Source organism: Rhinolophus hipposideros (assembly GCF_964194185.1).
Source record: "Rhinolophus hipposideros genome assembly, chromosome: 7".
Lineage (NCBI taxonomy): Eukaryota > Metazoa > Chordata > Mammalia > Chiroptera > Rhinolophidae > Rhinolophus > Rhinolophus hipposideros.
Genome location: NC_138053.1, coordinates 58,061,861 through 58,074,386, shown reverse-complemented (window position 1 = coordinate 58,074,386; position 12,526 = coordinate 58,061,861). Strand labels below are relative to the sequence as shown.

General features: G+C 44.4%; 1 protein-coding gene across 7 annotated transcripts in view; it reads left to right on the top strand.

Moving 5' to 3' along the window:
* Window positions 1–1,684: 1,684 nt before the first annotated feature.
* Window positions 1,685–12,526, top strand: part of MAST4 (microtubule associated serine/threonine kinase family member 4) — a gene marked incomplete at its 5' end in the record, with an annotated part of 545,031 nt that continues 534,189 nt past the window's right edge. For 3 of the 7 annotated variants that reach the window (XM_081053917.1, XM_081053915.1, XM_081053906.1), the window contains one exon: window positions 2,012–2,359. In XM_081053917.1, coding sequence (XP_080910043.1) covers window positions 2,012–2,359 — 348 coding nt within the window. Of the gene's footprint in view, window positions 2,360–12,526 lie in introns of all 7 variants that reach the window. The other 4 variants (XM_081053918.1, XM_081053916.1, XM_081053919.1 and 1 more) reach the window with 2 other exon arrangements.

Here is a 12,526-nt window from a genome sequence, read left to right as displayed (position 1 = left end):
CTTTTGCCTCAGCAGGTCTTCACAGTCCCGCAGATAATTCTGAAGTGTCACAATGCAAGCCTGATAGCCAGAGTCCATTTTACAGTATGGTTGCCTATGGCAATGGGGGTCACATCATATTTCCTTCCCCTTCATCTCAGGGGAGGAAACCGATCAGAACAAAGCTTGCTGTCTAATATGATGAAGCATTGTATATGATGTATCACTTGTAAATACCGTGATAACATAAAAGGGCTCATTAGCTGAACGGGCTTTCAAATCGAGTTGTTCAGTTCTTAAGGACCTTTGGGAAAACTGTTCTGACAAAGAGAAATCTAGGATTCTGGAGGACTCCTGAGCTTGAAGACCTGCTAACTATTTTTCTGTAACTCACCCCTCATTTCTCACAGCACATTGTTCCTGTAGCACTACCATAGCTTTTAAAAATTAATAATGGAGCTATATTATGCAGCATCAATCTCTTGCTTGACCATAAGCTCCTCAAGGGCAGGGGACCTACCTTATTCATCTTTGTATCCCCTGCAAGCACCTGGCACACATCTCAATCAATGTCTGTGGAATTGAATTTGTTTGAATTTATATCCCAGGTCACAGTACCAGAGCTCAGAATAGGACTGGAGCTGAAGGCAAGTGAGGACTCATTTATTTCCCACTACAGAACTGAGTGGTGGCCTCCGAGAAATTCAAGTCACCCCATTACCCCAAAGGCTGCCTCCTCCATCCCCAGAAAAGGCCTTACGGTGATTCTATTGGTGCCTTTGGTGAAAGCTCTTTCTCCTAGTTTTTAGAGGTAAGAAAAATGAAGCACCGGGTCCTGCATTTTGCTGGTTTACAATACAAAGCTAGAAGAAACTAAGTGGAAATGTGGACTCTTTTCATCCTCTGCTGAGCTGATGTGGAGAGACAGGCAATGTGAGGCAGAGCCCTTTCTCATTCAGCTTTGTCTAGGATTGGCACAGTGCTGGGCATATTCTTGGTCCTAATTAAATACAGGGACATAATTAGTTTTCCTTCCCTTCAAAAGGTACAAGTCGTTGACTTAACTGTTTAGTTTTATAAACAGAAACAAAGACAAAAGATAGTCTTTTGAAAACTCTTCACGTGTCTAAGCCAGGCAGTCTGCTGAAGCTTTATACTATATATTTGCTCTAATTCTGTCCATAACCAGACAAGAAAGGTATATGTCCTCATTTCCAATTGAGGAAATGAGGCCCAAGGAGTTTAAAAGGAGAATCCGGGATTGGAGATCAGCTCCGACCGGATCACTATACCATGAAGTTTCCCCTTTCTCCTGCAGCACGCTGGCGGGTACGTGTGTGTGTTTCCTTTTACCATGAAAGCTCTGCTACTTCTCCTTCTGGTCAGTTTCCTCGATTCCACTTTTACTGAAACAAAGTCCAGTTCTTGCCCAAGGTCTCCCAGCCACCTTGGCCGTCTCCCGCCGGCGTTCCCAGGACCCCCAGCCACTCCTCCGCTAAGTTCGGAGTCCCAGCCTTTGGGACCCGCGCCTCGCCCCGGTCCCGCGAGCCCCGGACTCTGCTGGGACCCCGTGGCCGGCCCCTCGGCCCCGCCTCCCCTACCTGACGCCGGGGCGGCCGGGGGCGCCACAGCCTCCGCCCACCGGCGCGCCCGCCCTGCCATTGGCTCCCCGGGCTGCCCGTCTCCTCCGTTGGCCCCGTTCGCTCCCGTAGGCAGGTTTTGCTGGAGAAGCCGCAGTCCCGGCGGCTCGGGCGCAGCGCGGGCGGCCAGGGGAGCACAGAGCGCCAACCCGAGCTGGCATGTCCCCGCGCGCGGGAGCCCCCTTAAGCCGCCGGGATCGGGCGGCTGCTAACTTGGCCGCAGGCTGCAGCAACCGTGCGGCGGCCATGTAGTCGCCGGCGGGGCTCCCCGCAGCCCCGGAGCGACTGCGAGAGCGATCCAGAGACCCGCAGCCCGCGGCTGCCCCCGGAGGCGCTGAGTACGCGCGGGGCCCCCACCACCCCTCGGGTCGCACTTTGGGCCGGAGCGGGAAATGGGGGAGAAAGTTTCGGAGGCGCCGGGGCCGGTGCCCCGCGGCGGCAGCGGTCGCGGCGCGTGGACTCCAGCTCTTGCGGCGGCCGCCGTGTCCTCGCCGGGCGCTTCCTCGGCCGAGTCCTCCTCGGGCTCAGAAACTCTTTCGGAGGAAGGGGAGCCCAGCGGCTTCTCCCGCCAGCAGCCGCCGCCGCCGGGCGGCGCCCTGGGCACCCGGCCGCCCACCGCGTGGGCTCCTGCGCGCGTGGTGCTGGAGCTTGGAATCTCTGAGTCGCCGCCGCCCCCGGGAGGAGCCGCGCCGCCTGCGCCCCGGGGCAGCAGCGCGTCCCAGGAGGAGCAGGACGAGGAGGTGGGCGCCGCCTTCCCCCACCTCGGCCCCTCCGGGTCCCGGCTGCCGGGCGACCCCAGCTCTCCACCCCGCACCCGGGCAGTGGGCAGGGCACACTGGGACAGGAAGAGGGGGAGGGACCCCAAGTGCCCTGTCCCAAGCCGGGGTAATGACAGGAGCCTCCCTGTGGGTCATTCCCTGTGGCTGTTACCTCTGTGTGGGGTGCGGGTAGGTGTGTGTCTACATATGCTGCCCGATAGTGTGCTTTTAAAATGTCAAAGCAGCAAATTCCTTGCTGTCTGTATTTGCTGCGGTGGGTCTGTGAATGGATGTGATCTGGACGCGTGGCTTGTTCTCACAACTAAGATCTCATTCTCTGAGTGGTGGTTGCTTCTCACTGAAGCGCTTGGGTCAAGGAGGAGTGTGGTGAGAGGCAGAGACAGTGTGTTGGGGGTGGGGACGGGTGGGAGCCGTCCCCGCGGAGTTGCACCGCAAGGTTTCAGTGGCGCCAACCCCCTGGGATTGCCCGCTGGTGGTTTTGGCTGGTCCCCGCAGCGATTCTTCTGGAGAGGAGGACTGCCAGCTCTCGGTCGGCGGCGCTGAAGTGCGTATCTGCAGCTGCCATTCAGACTCGTGTCAGGGTGTACAGATGTGCGCTGGTAGCCAAACTGAATAGCGCCCACCTTTTTCGGGGTACTGTGTCCACCCTGGTTTCCCGGAAGGATGAGTCCAAAACTTGTAGGTCGCATCCTGACACATTGAGCATGTGACTTTGGTGTTCTCCGCCAACTTTCGCTGACCTTTTTTTTCCTGCCCTTGGAGGGCAACTCAGGAAGCATTAAGGTTCTTCATGTCTTTGAGATTGTTTGTTTTGGACATTTCTTGTGGGGAAGTCATCTTGGTCAGGCAGGGCCATAAATAAAACATCACTAACATAGCCTCTTGTGGAGTTGATTCCTCAGTGCCAGAGTGGTATTTTCCTCCTCTCTGATGGAGTTAGCTTTAGTAAGTGCCTTTTCCCTCAGATGCAAGCTGAGGCCATTGCCCTGACAGTAGCCCCCTGGGATCCCAGCCTGGAGGCAAAGACTACATCTGGCACAAGGTGAGAGGAGTCAGGTCCTAGCCTGGCAGAGACGGAGCAAACCCTAGCTGGCCATTGGCTAAGTCTCTGGCGGTAGTCATAATAGTCATAATCTGCTCTCCAGTTCCCCTTAGAGGAGTGCAAAGATCCTGGACAGGTGTCTGGAGACCTGCTTTCTAGAACTGCCTCTGCTCCTGAGTTGTGAGTCTTTGGATGAGTTGTTTCATTCCCCTGAGGTTCAGTTCAATAGTTTAACCAATGAGCTTCAAAGTAAAAGTCATTTCCACACATACACTCTCATTTTGTGATCAGAAATTTAGTTTGGATTCAACGTTCAGATTTATCCTAGCGATAGGAGGCCAGGAGATAAGCAGAGTGCCACACCCACCAACAGAGTTACTTGACCAAATCTTAGACTGACCTAGGGTTCCTTAGTGGTTTCTTCTGCTTTTGAAGATGACAGGCATGTATTTTCACATTTTCACGTTTGTTCACTTTGTGACATCTGTCTCAACTTTCAGAGATTAGCACACTTATCACTAGGCAGCTGAGGGTATGCCTTAATTTATTGACTTACCAATAGGTTATAATTTAGTGTTGTCATTGGTAGAGAAGATTGTAGAGTTAATTGTCCTTTGTTTTCTGTGTTAGCTTGGAGGGTGCTCTGTGGCACATGACATGGTCTTGCAGATCTCAGGCAGGGGAAGTCGGGGACTTCTCACTTTTGATCTGGATTCTGTAGCTGATTTATTGCCTGGCCACAGGTTGAGAAAGTGTTTTACTTTCTCGGAAGTGAATATAATGATAGCTTATTTCACAGGTAATGTGGCGAGGACTGGTTGATTGAAACACGTTTTGGAAAGTGGAATGACTAAATAGTACTGGTCAGTATTTGTGAAATCTCAGAATTGGATGTAAACTGATAGAGTATTGCAATTTATTGTGTAACTTAACCTGTAGCAGGGGACGCTGGAAATTGTCCAGGAGTGGAAATCTTGATTTGCTTTGAGAATTTTAAATTGACAAAACAGTTTTTTCCCTTGTCAGGAGTAGAGAAGTGATAGTCTTGGTAAAAGGGGTTGAAGTCTCATGAACATTGTCTGGTTCTTACACTGGCGATGGGATGGTGCAGTGGTTCCCAACCTTTTGGGAGGGGGTGGGTTGTGGACCTTTTGAGAATTTAATGAAAGCTCTTTACTTTATCCTCAAAAAATGCACACAATTATAGATACCATTCCAGAAGTTTCAGTCCGGAGCACTGGGTTACACACAGTTTAGTGGAAAGACCTGAGTTTGATTTTCAGCTCTGCTACCTTAACTAGATGTGGGACTGTGAGCCATTCAACTAATGTAAGCCTCAGTTTTTACCTCTTAAATGGGCATAGTAGCAATAGCATTGTTAGGCATTTTATACAACCATCTAATTTAATCCTAGTGCAGTATCTAACATATCGCATTGAGTGCTATGTAAATATTAATTTTCAAGTTCACTTGTGATAAAAAATTTGTGAAATGGAAGTATCAGCTGGGGCAGGCTTATTTTATTTATGCAAAATTAATCAGCTGTCTACTTTTAGAGAATCTGAGGCTGTCTATTCAGTTTATTCTCATTAGAATAAGGTGGGAAACAGTTTTTACTTGCATCAGGTTTTAGCAAGGCACTATCAGCGTATTGTATGGCAAGGCATTGAGTATAAAGCCTTAAAATGCCTAAGTGCAACCCATAAAATGTAAAGAGGTTCGTTTAGATTTTAAAATTGTTATATGTAGCTTGGGAGAGTCATTGTTTTCCAATTTTTTTTTTTTTACAATAACTTATTGGATGAATACTTAAAAAGCAGCAAGATTCAAGTTTTTAGTATATCATTGCTGTGCTAAATCTTGACAACCTTGTTAAAGCTATTTTGAATATATCTAGTAATGTCAATAGTGTTCGACCTATTTTATGTTTTATTCTATTGTTGATATTTGTGTAAACTTACAAAGTCTCTTAGACTTACAGCGACCCTTTATGCTTTTGGTGCTTAAAAACAATATAGGCAGACCTCAGATTTTGCAGGTTCGGTTCCAGATCACCGCAATAAGGTGAGTATCTCAGTAAAGCGAGTCGTGATCTTTTTGCTGGTGGTGAATCCTGCCTTCAGTGTGAAAAAAATGCAACATCTGTGAAGGACAATAAAGTGAAACTCAATAATATGAAATATGCCTATACTTGGTTTATGTCATGACAGTGATAATAGTTTTTATATACCTAATGTCAAACACAAGATTTAGAGATGGCTCTTTGCTTTTTGTTTAAATAAACTGCTTCTGACTTTACCACTGCTTCCCCAAGCCTATGCATTTGGGGTCTGTGGGTGTAGAGGGTAGTGGGCTGCATTTCTGTCAGTTATAATAATATCGTTCGGAGGACGTTTCCTCTGACAACATTTCTGAGCTTTGCTGTTAGGCACTCGGTTCTGTTCCTTCCCAAATCACCTGGTGATGACTCCAAGTCCTTGGTTGCCGTTTGCCGTGTGCCATTGAACTCCAGTGGGCAGGTAGTTCATCTTTGTATACCTAGCCCAGTGCGTCTACTATAGTAATAGGGTTCAGTAAATCTATGTTGAATGAATTAGGAAAGAATGACATTTTTGAAAATAGTTGTACATTTGATTGAAGGGTGACCATGTGTGTATTCATCTGTTGTGAATTACGCTTAAACTTCTGGGTCTTGTATCAAAAAAACCTTATGGATCACAGCGAAAATGTTATGAACAGTTTTCCAGGTAAATTTTGAACTCAGTCAAATCCCTGAAGATTCACTCAGAACGACTGTAAAGGGTCTCGTGTGTCAACTCTGTTTTTCACTTTGTGTTCAAACTTGAAACTTTCAAGGATTCTTAGACTGGCAAGGGGAAAAAAGGCTTAGTAGTTAAAAGGATTTTCAATTCAATATTAAGCGACTCCTTTATACTCTGCTACACTAAAGGATTTATTTTATTGACATAATTCGGGAAACAGTTCCCCTTATTAACAATTGGCACAATTATGGGATGTCTTTTAACTGGTGTATGAGTTTGAGGACGGCTTTTAGTATCATTTCGGATGTGTATATGTGGGGTCCATCACGTGATAGTAATGCAGTAGATGAATTTCTAGGGTTCATTGGGTAAGAGAGTAAATAGCAAAAAGCAGCCATGAATTCAGTAAAACTTTTCATTGCATTTGCATTTTATTAATCACAGCAGCTACATATTTTGAAAAAAAAAAGTACTGCATAAATCTTGGCATGTATATTATTTAGTCTGCTTTTTGACTCAGTACTTCAATAAGAGCCGCAAGCTCAGAAAATCAGTCAGTCAGCCAATGCATATTGAGTCTGCCTCTGTGAAGAGTACTCCTGAGGAAATGAGGGTAGATGAGACAGAGAGAGTTTTGACCTCACAAAGCTTCTAGTGTAGTAGAGGTGATAGTCACTAAACACATGATTATTAACTGGTTTCAGAGGTGGTAAATGATGTACAGGGGAACAGGCCGTGAGGGAACGTATGCCCGCACTCCCAGACTGGGAGGTAGGAACTGCCTCACTGAGGAAGGTGATGTTTGAGCTGAGAACTAACGGATGAGTAGGAGTTAGCTGGGAGAAGGAAAGAGATAAGAGTGATGCTGTAGCAGGAGTCCCCGAAACGAGAGAGGATGGTGGGTGTGAGAGGAATCTCGGTTGTTTGGCATGGAGGAGAGGAGAGCATGGCGTCAGGTGATGCTTGCGAGAGAAGCAGTGGCTGGGTCATACAGAGCCTTTTAGACTTTATTCTAAGGGCATTGGGAGCTACTGCAGGATTCAAAGCAAGGAAGTGACATGATCAGATTTGTATTTTGGGAAGGTCTGGCAGCAGGAAGCCCACCTGTTGGGAACTGCTGGTGTAGCCTGTTTAAATGTTTCAGGGTTGGAACTGATAACATGCGATGATGGCATTTATTAGTTGGTGTGTAGATGGAACAGGGGGATCTTTCCTGGCAATTCAGGCATTCCAGGTATACACATATGAAATATAAGAAGAAAAGAATTGAGCTCTATTCAAGAGAATATTTTAGTGTGAACATTAGTCTTTTCCTTGCGATATTGCCTTAAGCCTACTATTTTCTTGAAGGAATATATGGTGTTTGTGGGCTAGCACACGGTACACAGTCTAGCATGTTTGCTTGGCTTTTCCTAGAGAAGAAAGGGGCAGCGTCAAAGAACTAAGGCTTTTACCCTTTCAATCTCTGGCTGAGGTATTCTAGGAAGTGTCAGATATCTATATTTTGCCAATGTTTTGGAGTCAGTGCTGAAGGCTATCCATCCCCTCAGACTTATCCAATACTGCGTATAAGTCCAGTTGTTTTTTGGTTTGTTCCTGTGAGGAAGGGTGCAGAAGTACTATGGTGAGGGGTGCAAAGAAGACAAACTGTAGAAAGAATCCTGTTTGAAAATTTCTTACAAACTTGGTCTACAACCAGGTTGCCTGGCATTAGAGAAAACTGAGTGGTGGGTGTGTGTGTCTGTGTATGTGTGTGTGTGTGTGTGTGTACATGCACATGTATACCTTAGAAGAGATGATTGTATTTTTCAGATGAAAGATACCCCATGCTATTTGTAATCAGGTTCTCACATTCTATAGTGTTGCCTGGAGAGGGCTGTGCTCCTCTTTCATCCAGTCCGAGTCAACAGCCAGCGTTTCCCTGCTCTGGGACCAGGGTCTGTAGAGCCTGAGGATGTGGACTAATGACCTTGGTTCAGCCACTTATAGATCACGTGACTTTGGAGAAAGGTTATTAATACTGAGACTGTTCCCTCATTTGTAAGATGAACAGGCCAGTATTCATTACAGAGGGTCATTATGAGAATTAATGGAATTTGCTATTATTATTGAGTATGGAAGAGCTGGTTGATGCAGAAAATCAGTGCCATAGCCAGGAACAGCCGCCGCCTAGAGGTCGCTTCCCTGGTGGACTATACTGCCAGCACGTCTTGCTGGTAGTCCTGGCAGGCCCTTTCATTCATGAGTAGGTAGACAAGTTACATAGTTATCACTTTTAATTTCATGGACAGAGCATTTCTTACGATGTACTAACAGCAAAGCTTTACGGTGTATGGTTCATAAACCCTTCTATTAAAACACTATCTCTCTCTTGCTCATGGAACCTGCTCTTAGTAATCATTTATTAAATAATATCCTAAAAGTCTCTATGAACATGCAAATTACTCGCTACACCCAGGGAATTAGAAGGCAGCATGTGAGCCATATGGTGAGGCCGGTGAGATGACCATGTACTTCACTTAGGCTTCCTAGGTAAAGATTTAGGGGCTGAGAAGGGAGTAACAAGGAAATTCAGTGATTTTTCTGGAAGCCAACTTTGGTTCATAGAAGCATTAGGGGTGGGGGACAAGGCAGGTAGTCCAGGCCACCCTAACTTTGCAGAGGGGAAATCTTTTAGAAATACAATAAATACAATAAAACCTCTAAAAATGCAAGAACTCATGTATATAAATTGCCCAACCAAAATTCTGTTGTGTCCCTTTGGGACAGTGTAAACAATTCAAGTTTTAAGACAAAAATGCAAATAACCCAGAAACACTTTTGTTACAACTCAAGTGCTGGTGCCGTGACTGCAGCCAGTTTCCCTGGCATCACCCTGGTACTCTGTTCTGTGCACCTGTGAAGGTTGACATTTACACTGCTTTGCATTGTTTATTTCAAATGTTCTTGTTCTCTTTTGTGTCTCCGATGGTTTTTCTGGTTTCTTATCCAGTAATGTTAGTTTGGGGGACAGCATAACATAAAATAGGATTAAGCAGAAATCTGTTTCTCCAACAGCTGCTCTGTATTGTTTCTTTCCCTCTCTTAGCCCTTCTCTCTCGGTGCTCTCTCACCTGGTTTAGAATTCCTGGGAAGGATTGGAGAGAAGCCACCTATGCTTCCAGGGTTAGGAGAGAAAGCCCTTCCCTAAATGTGAAATGTAGGTTCAGGACCGTGGTCAGCGGTACATACACAAAAGTCACATTTAAGTGTATAGAACTTGTGTGAAATTTCTGGAGGCTTCTCCAACTTCTCTTAATGAAAAGCTTCACTGATCATTTAATGATTTGAATTCATAACTAGACACATGTGTCAGTGAGACAGCTTATAAATTTATACCCTAGGCCTGTACTCCTTTGCTGGCCCATCAATTCCTCTCTTGGACACAGTCGATATAATTTTGATTGTGGTACTTACTTCTGCTGAACCTTTCAGCCTAAATGCTTTGTACTGATATTGGGGTAAGGGAGAAGTAGGGAGGTGGGAAGGAGCATGGCATTACTGACAAACTGGCTTTCTTTTCTTAACAAATTTCATAGGCTATCATGTGGAAAATTAAAATTTAATTTTAATATTCTTGACTTTGTAATTTTAAGATGTTTTTTGGTGGATGGCAAGCTCACCAATCTTTTAGCCTCTGCCTTAGAACTTGGTCGCCTGCTTTTTTAATAAGATGAGAAATTAGGTATAAAGTTCCATCCTAGCTGATAATTTTGTGCCTTTCTATGTTTGTTTTAAAAATAATACCATCATATCTCAGGTGTCTAGTGTTAACATTTGTCTTTTCAGGCAATTCTTTATGCGGAGATGTCTGCACCTTCTGCAATGCAAGAATAGCCCCATTGTCTCATCAGGGGTAGGAAATAAAGTAAAATTGGGTTAGAGTTGGTGGTTAAAATCTTATGTTGCTGTACACTGTCATTGAGACTTATATTCACAGAAATTACAAATTTAAGATTGCTTCCTAGGGCAATCACTGCTAGCTAAACTACATCAACTTATTGAAATAGAATACAGTTGCGGCGGAATCCATTTTGTTTATAAAGGTAAAATGATTATTTTCGCAAATAGGTTCTTTATGAATAAACTGGTTGCATAGGAATATGTCTGGCTCCTGTATACAACAGACTCACAAAAAAATGGCCTTGTCCCACCTTTGTTTTAGCTGGAGAGCTTAATTGAAATCACCTGAGGCTTAATTGAAGTCATTATCACCCCCAGGCTTCTCATTTTTTAAAAGGGAAGCTCTGAGGGTGCTCTCCTAGAGGCAGCCAAGAAGAGGAGGGCAGAATTCCTCCAGAGAAAAGGGCAGCCCCAAATGCTTGTTTGGAGAGAGAGGACCACTGAAAAGTTTTACCGGCGGAGGAGCACGCATCTCAAATGAGTAGAGTCCATATCAGGATGACCCAAGAAAATGCCGACCTTCCTGTTCTTGTGGCTCTTGTCAGACTAGTAAGTAGAAGCACCACGTTCAGTCAGTGTGGCCTTAAAGACCGAGTGAGTGTGTGTGAGATTGAGAGCAGAGGAAACTGGAGGAAAGGACTTGTCAAGTAAGAAAGACAATCTTATCTTTGCCCTGTGTTTTGCTGCTTTGAATTGTTTATCTGTTGTTTGAAATATTAACTTTGTAAACTTTATTTAATGTACCATCTTATTTCTCTGGAGTTTCTTGGGTTTTTGTTCTACGGGCATTAAGGTATCCTAATAAGCTACCCGTGTTCACTGTTGGCCGGGAAGAGGATTATGGTTCAAAAAGTGCCTCTAAGACCTCTTTAGGACTAACTTTAGTCATGACAATGGGTGGGTCCTAATCATGGTGCAAATTCTCTATTAGGATGAGAGGTAAAATGGAAATTACGACTTTGAACTCTCTTGGTTTTCTTTCTTAAAATGTCAATATCACTTTTGTTCTCAAGAGTTCTGCTTTTGAAATGAAAAGATTTGTACCTGGAGAAAGCTGAGAGTAATAGTTTTAAAATTATGGACTAAGACTGGTCGAGAAGAGTTATGTCAGTAGAGTAGCAACATGACACTTTTGTAACCCGCTCAAATCATACTGCTTTAAATTCCTTTAAAATTATTTCTGAATCATCACTTTCTGTGTATTAGGTTACCTGTCATTCCTTGTTCTAATTCATCCCTGTTGCTTTCCCCCCCTTCCCATCCATAACTGGGTCATCAAATTTGAAAAAGAACACGAGAAACCACTTTAGTAGGAAGATTATAGTAAAACATTGTTAAACAGAAACTTTGGGGGAAAGGCCTTTTTTGGTTACTGAGTTTTATGAGTCACCAAAAATTAATTTGAAAGCTCTTTTACTTCTTACTTTCTCACTTACCTTTTTTCCATAAGATATTGTGGTGTGGTTTTCCTGACTTATTACTTATTATTCTGTGCTGAACAAGCTACTTTTTGTTTTTGTTTTTTTTTAATGATTGGACATCTTGTAGTGCTTTAGGGCTCTCTCTTTGTGCATCAATCATCTTTCAAGACTACTGAAGACATCAAAGTGTATAAAAAGAGATAGAAAGTGAGTAGAAAATTGTGTGCGCTGCTTGCTAACAAAAGTAGATAATCTTGTTTTGTTTTTTTTTTTTTTTTAACTTTAAAAGTTGAAGATAGCCAGATAAGTTCTGTTTTTCTGAGGGTTGTACTGCACTACCTTTGTGCCTGGAGTATGCCAGATTGTGCATATATTGTTAATATGTGTACGGTGGTTAACAATTTGCACAGCCTTTTCTGATATTATTTCAACAGTTTTCTCATTCCCATTTTATACACATTTCTTTTTGTAGTAGAGTTAATGGTTAATCTCTGTCTCCCACTAGATTGTGAGCTCCTCAAAGTGGGAACGATGTCATGTCAACTCAAATATCTGCAGTCGGGAGAGCGGATAGCATATAGTGGATAGTGATACTTTGCACAAAGTGGCTATTGAAGCATATTGTGTGACAAGACACCATTCTGAGTGTTTTACTTGTATTTATTCATTTAATTGCCATGCTGCAGCTAAGTGACCCTCTCAACGTTATACAAATGAAGAGGAGAGTAGTGGGAAAAGACTGGGAGAGGAGTGTTTGAGGACACCATTGAGGAACACTGTGCATTCCTAATGTCCCAGCCTCTTGGCCATCTCTATATCCCAGAGCCTAGCACATAGCCTTATCTGATGTGGCATTGTGGGGACAGAGTCCCAGAGAGCAGTTTCCAGGCTCTCGGCCTCACATAGAGGGGTGTTGGCTCCGTTGTTAGGTGGCCATCAGCTGTAATCAGATGGCCATCCA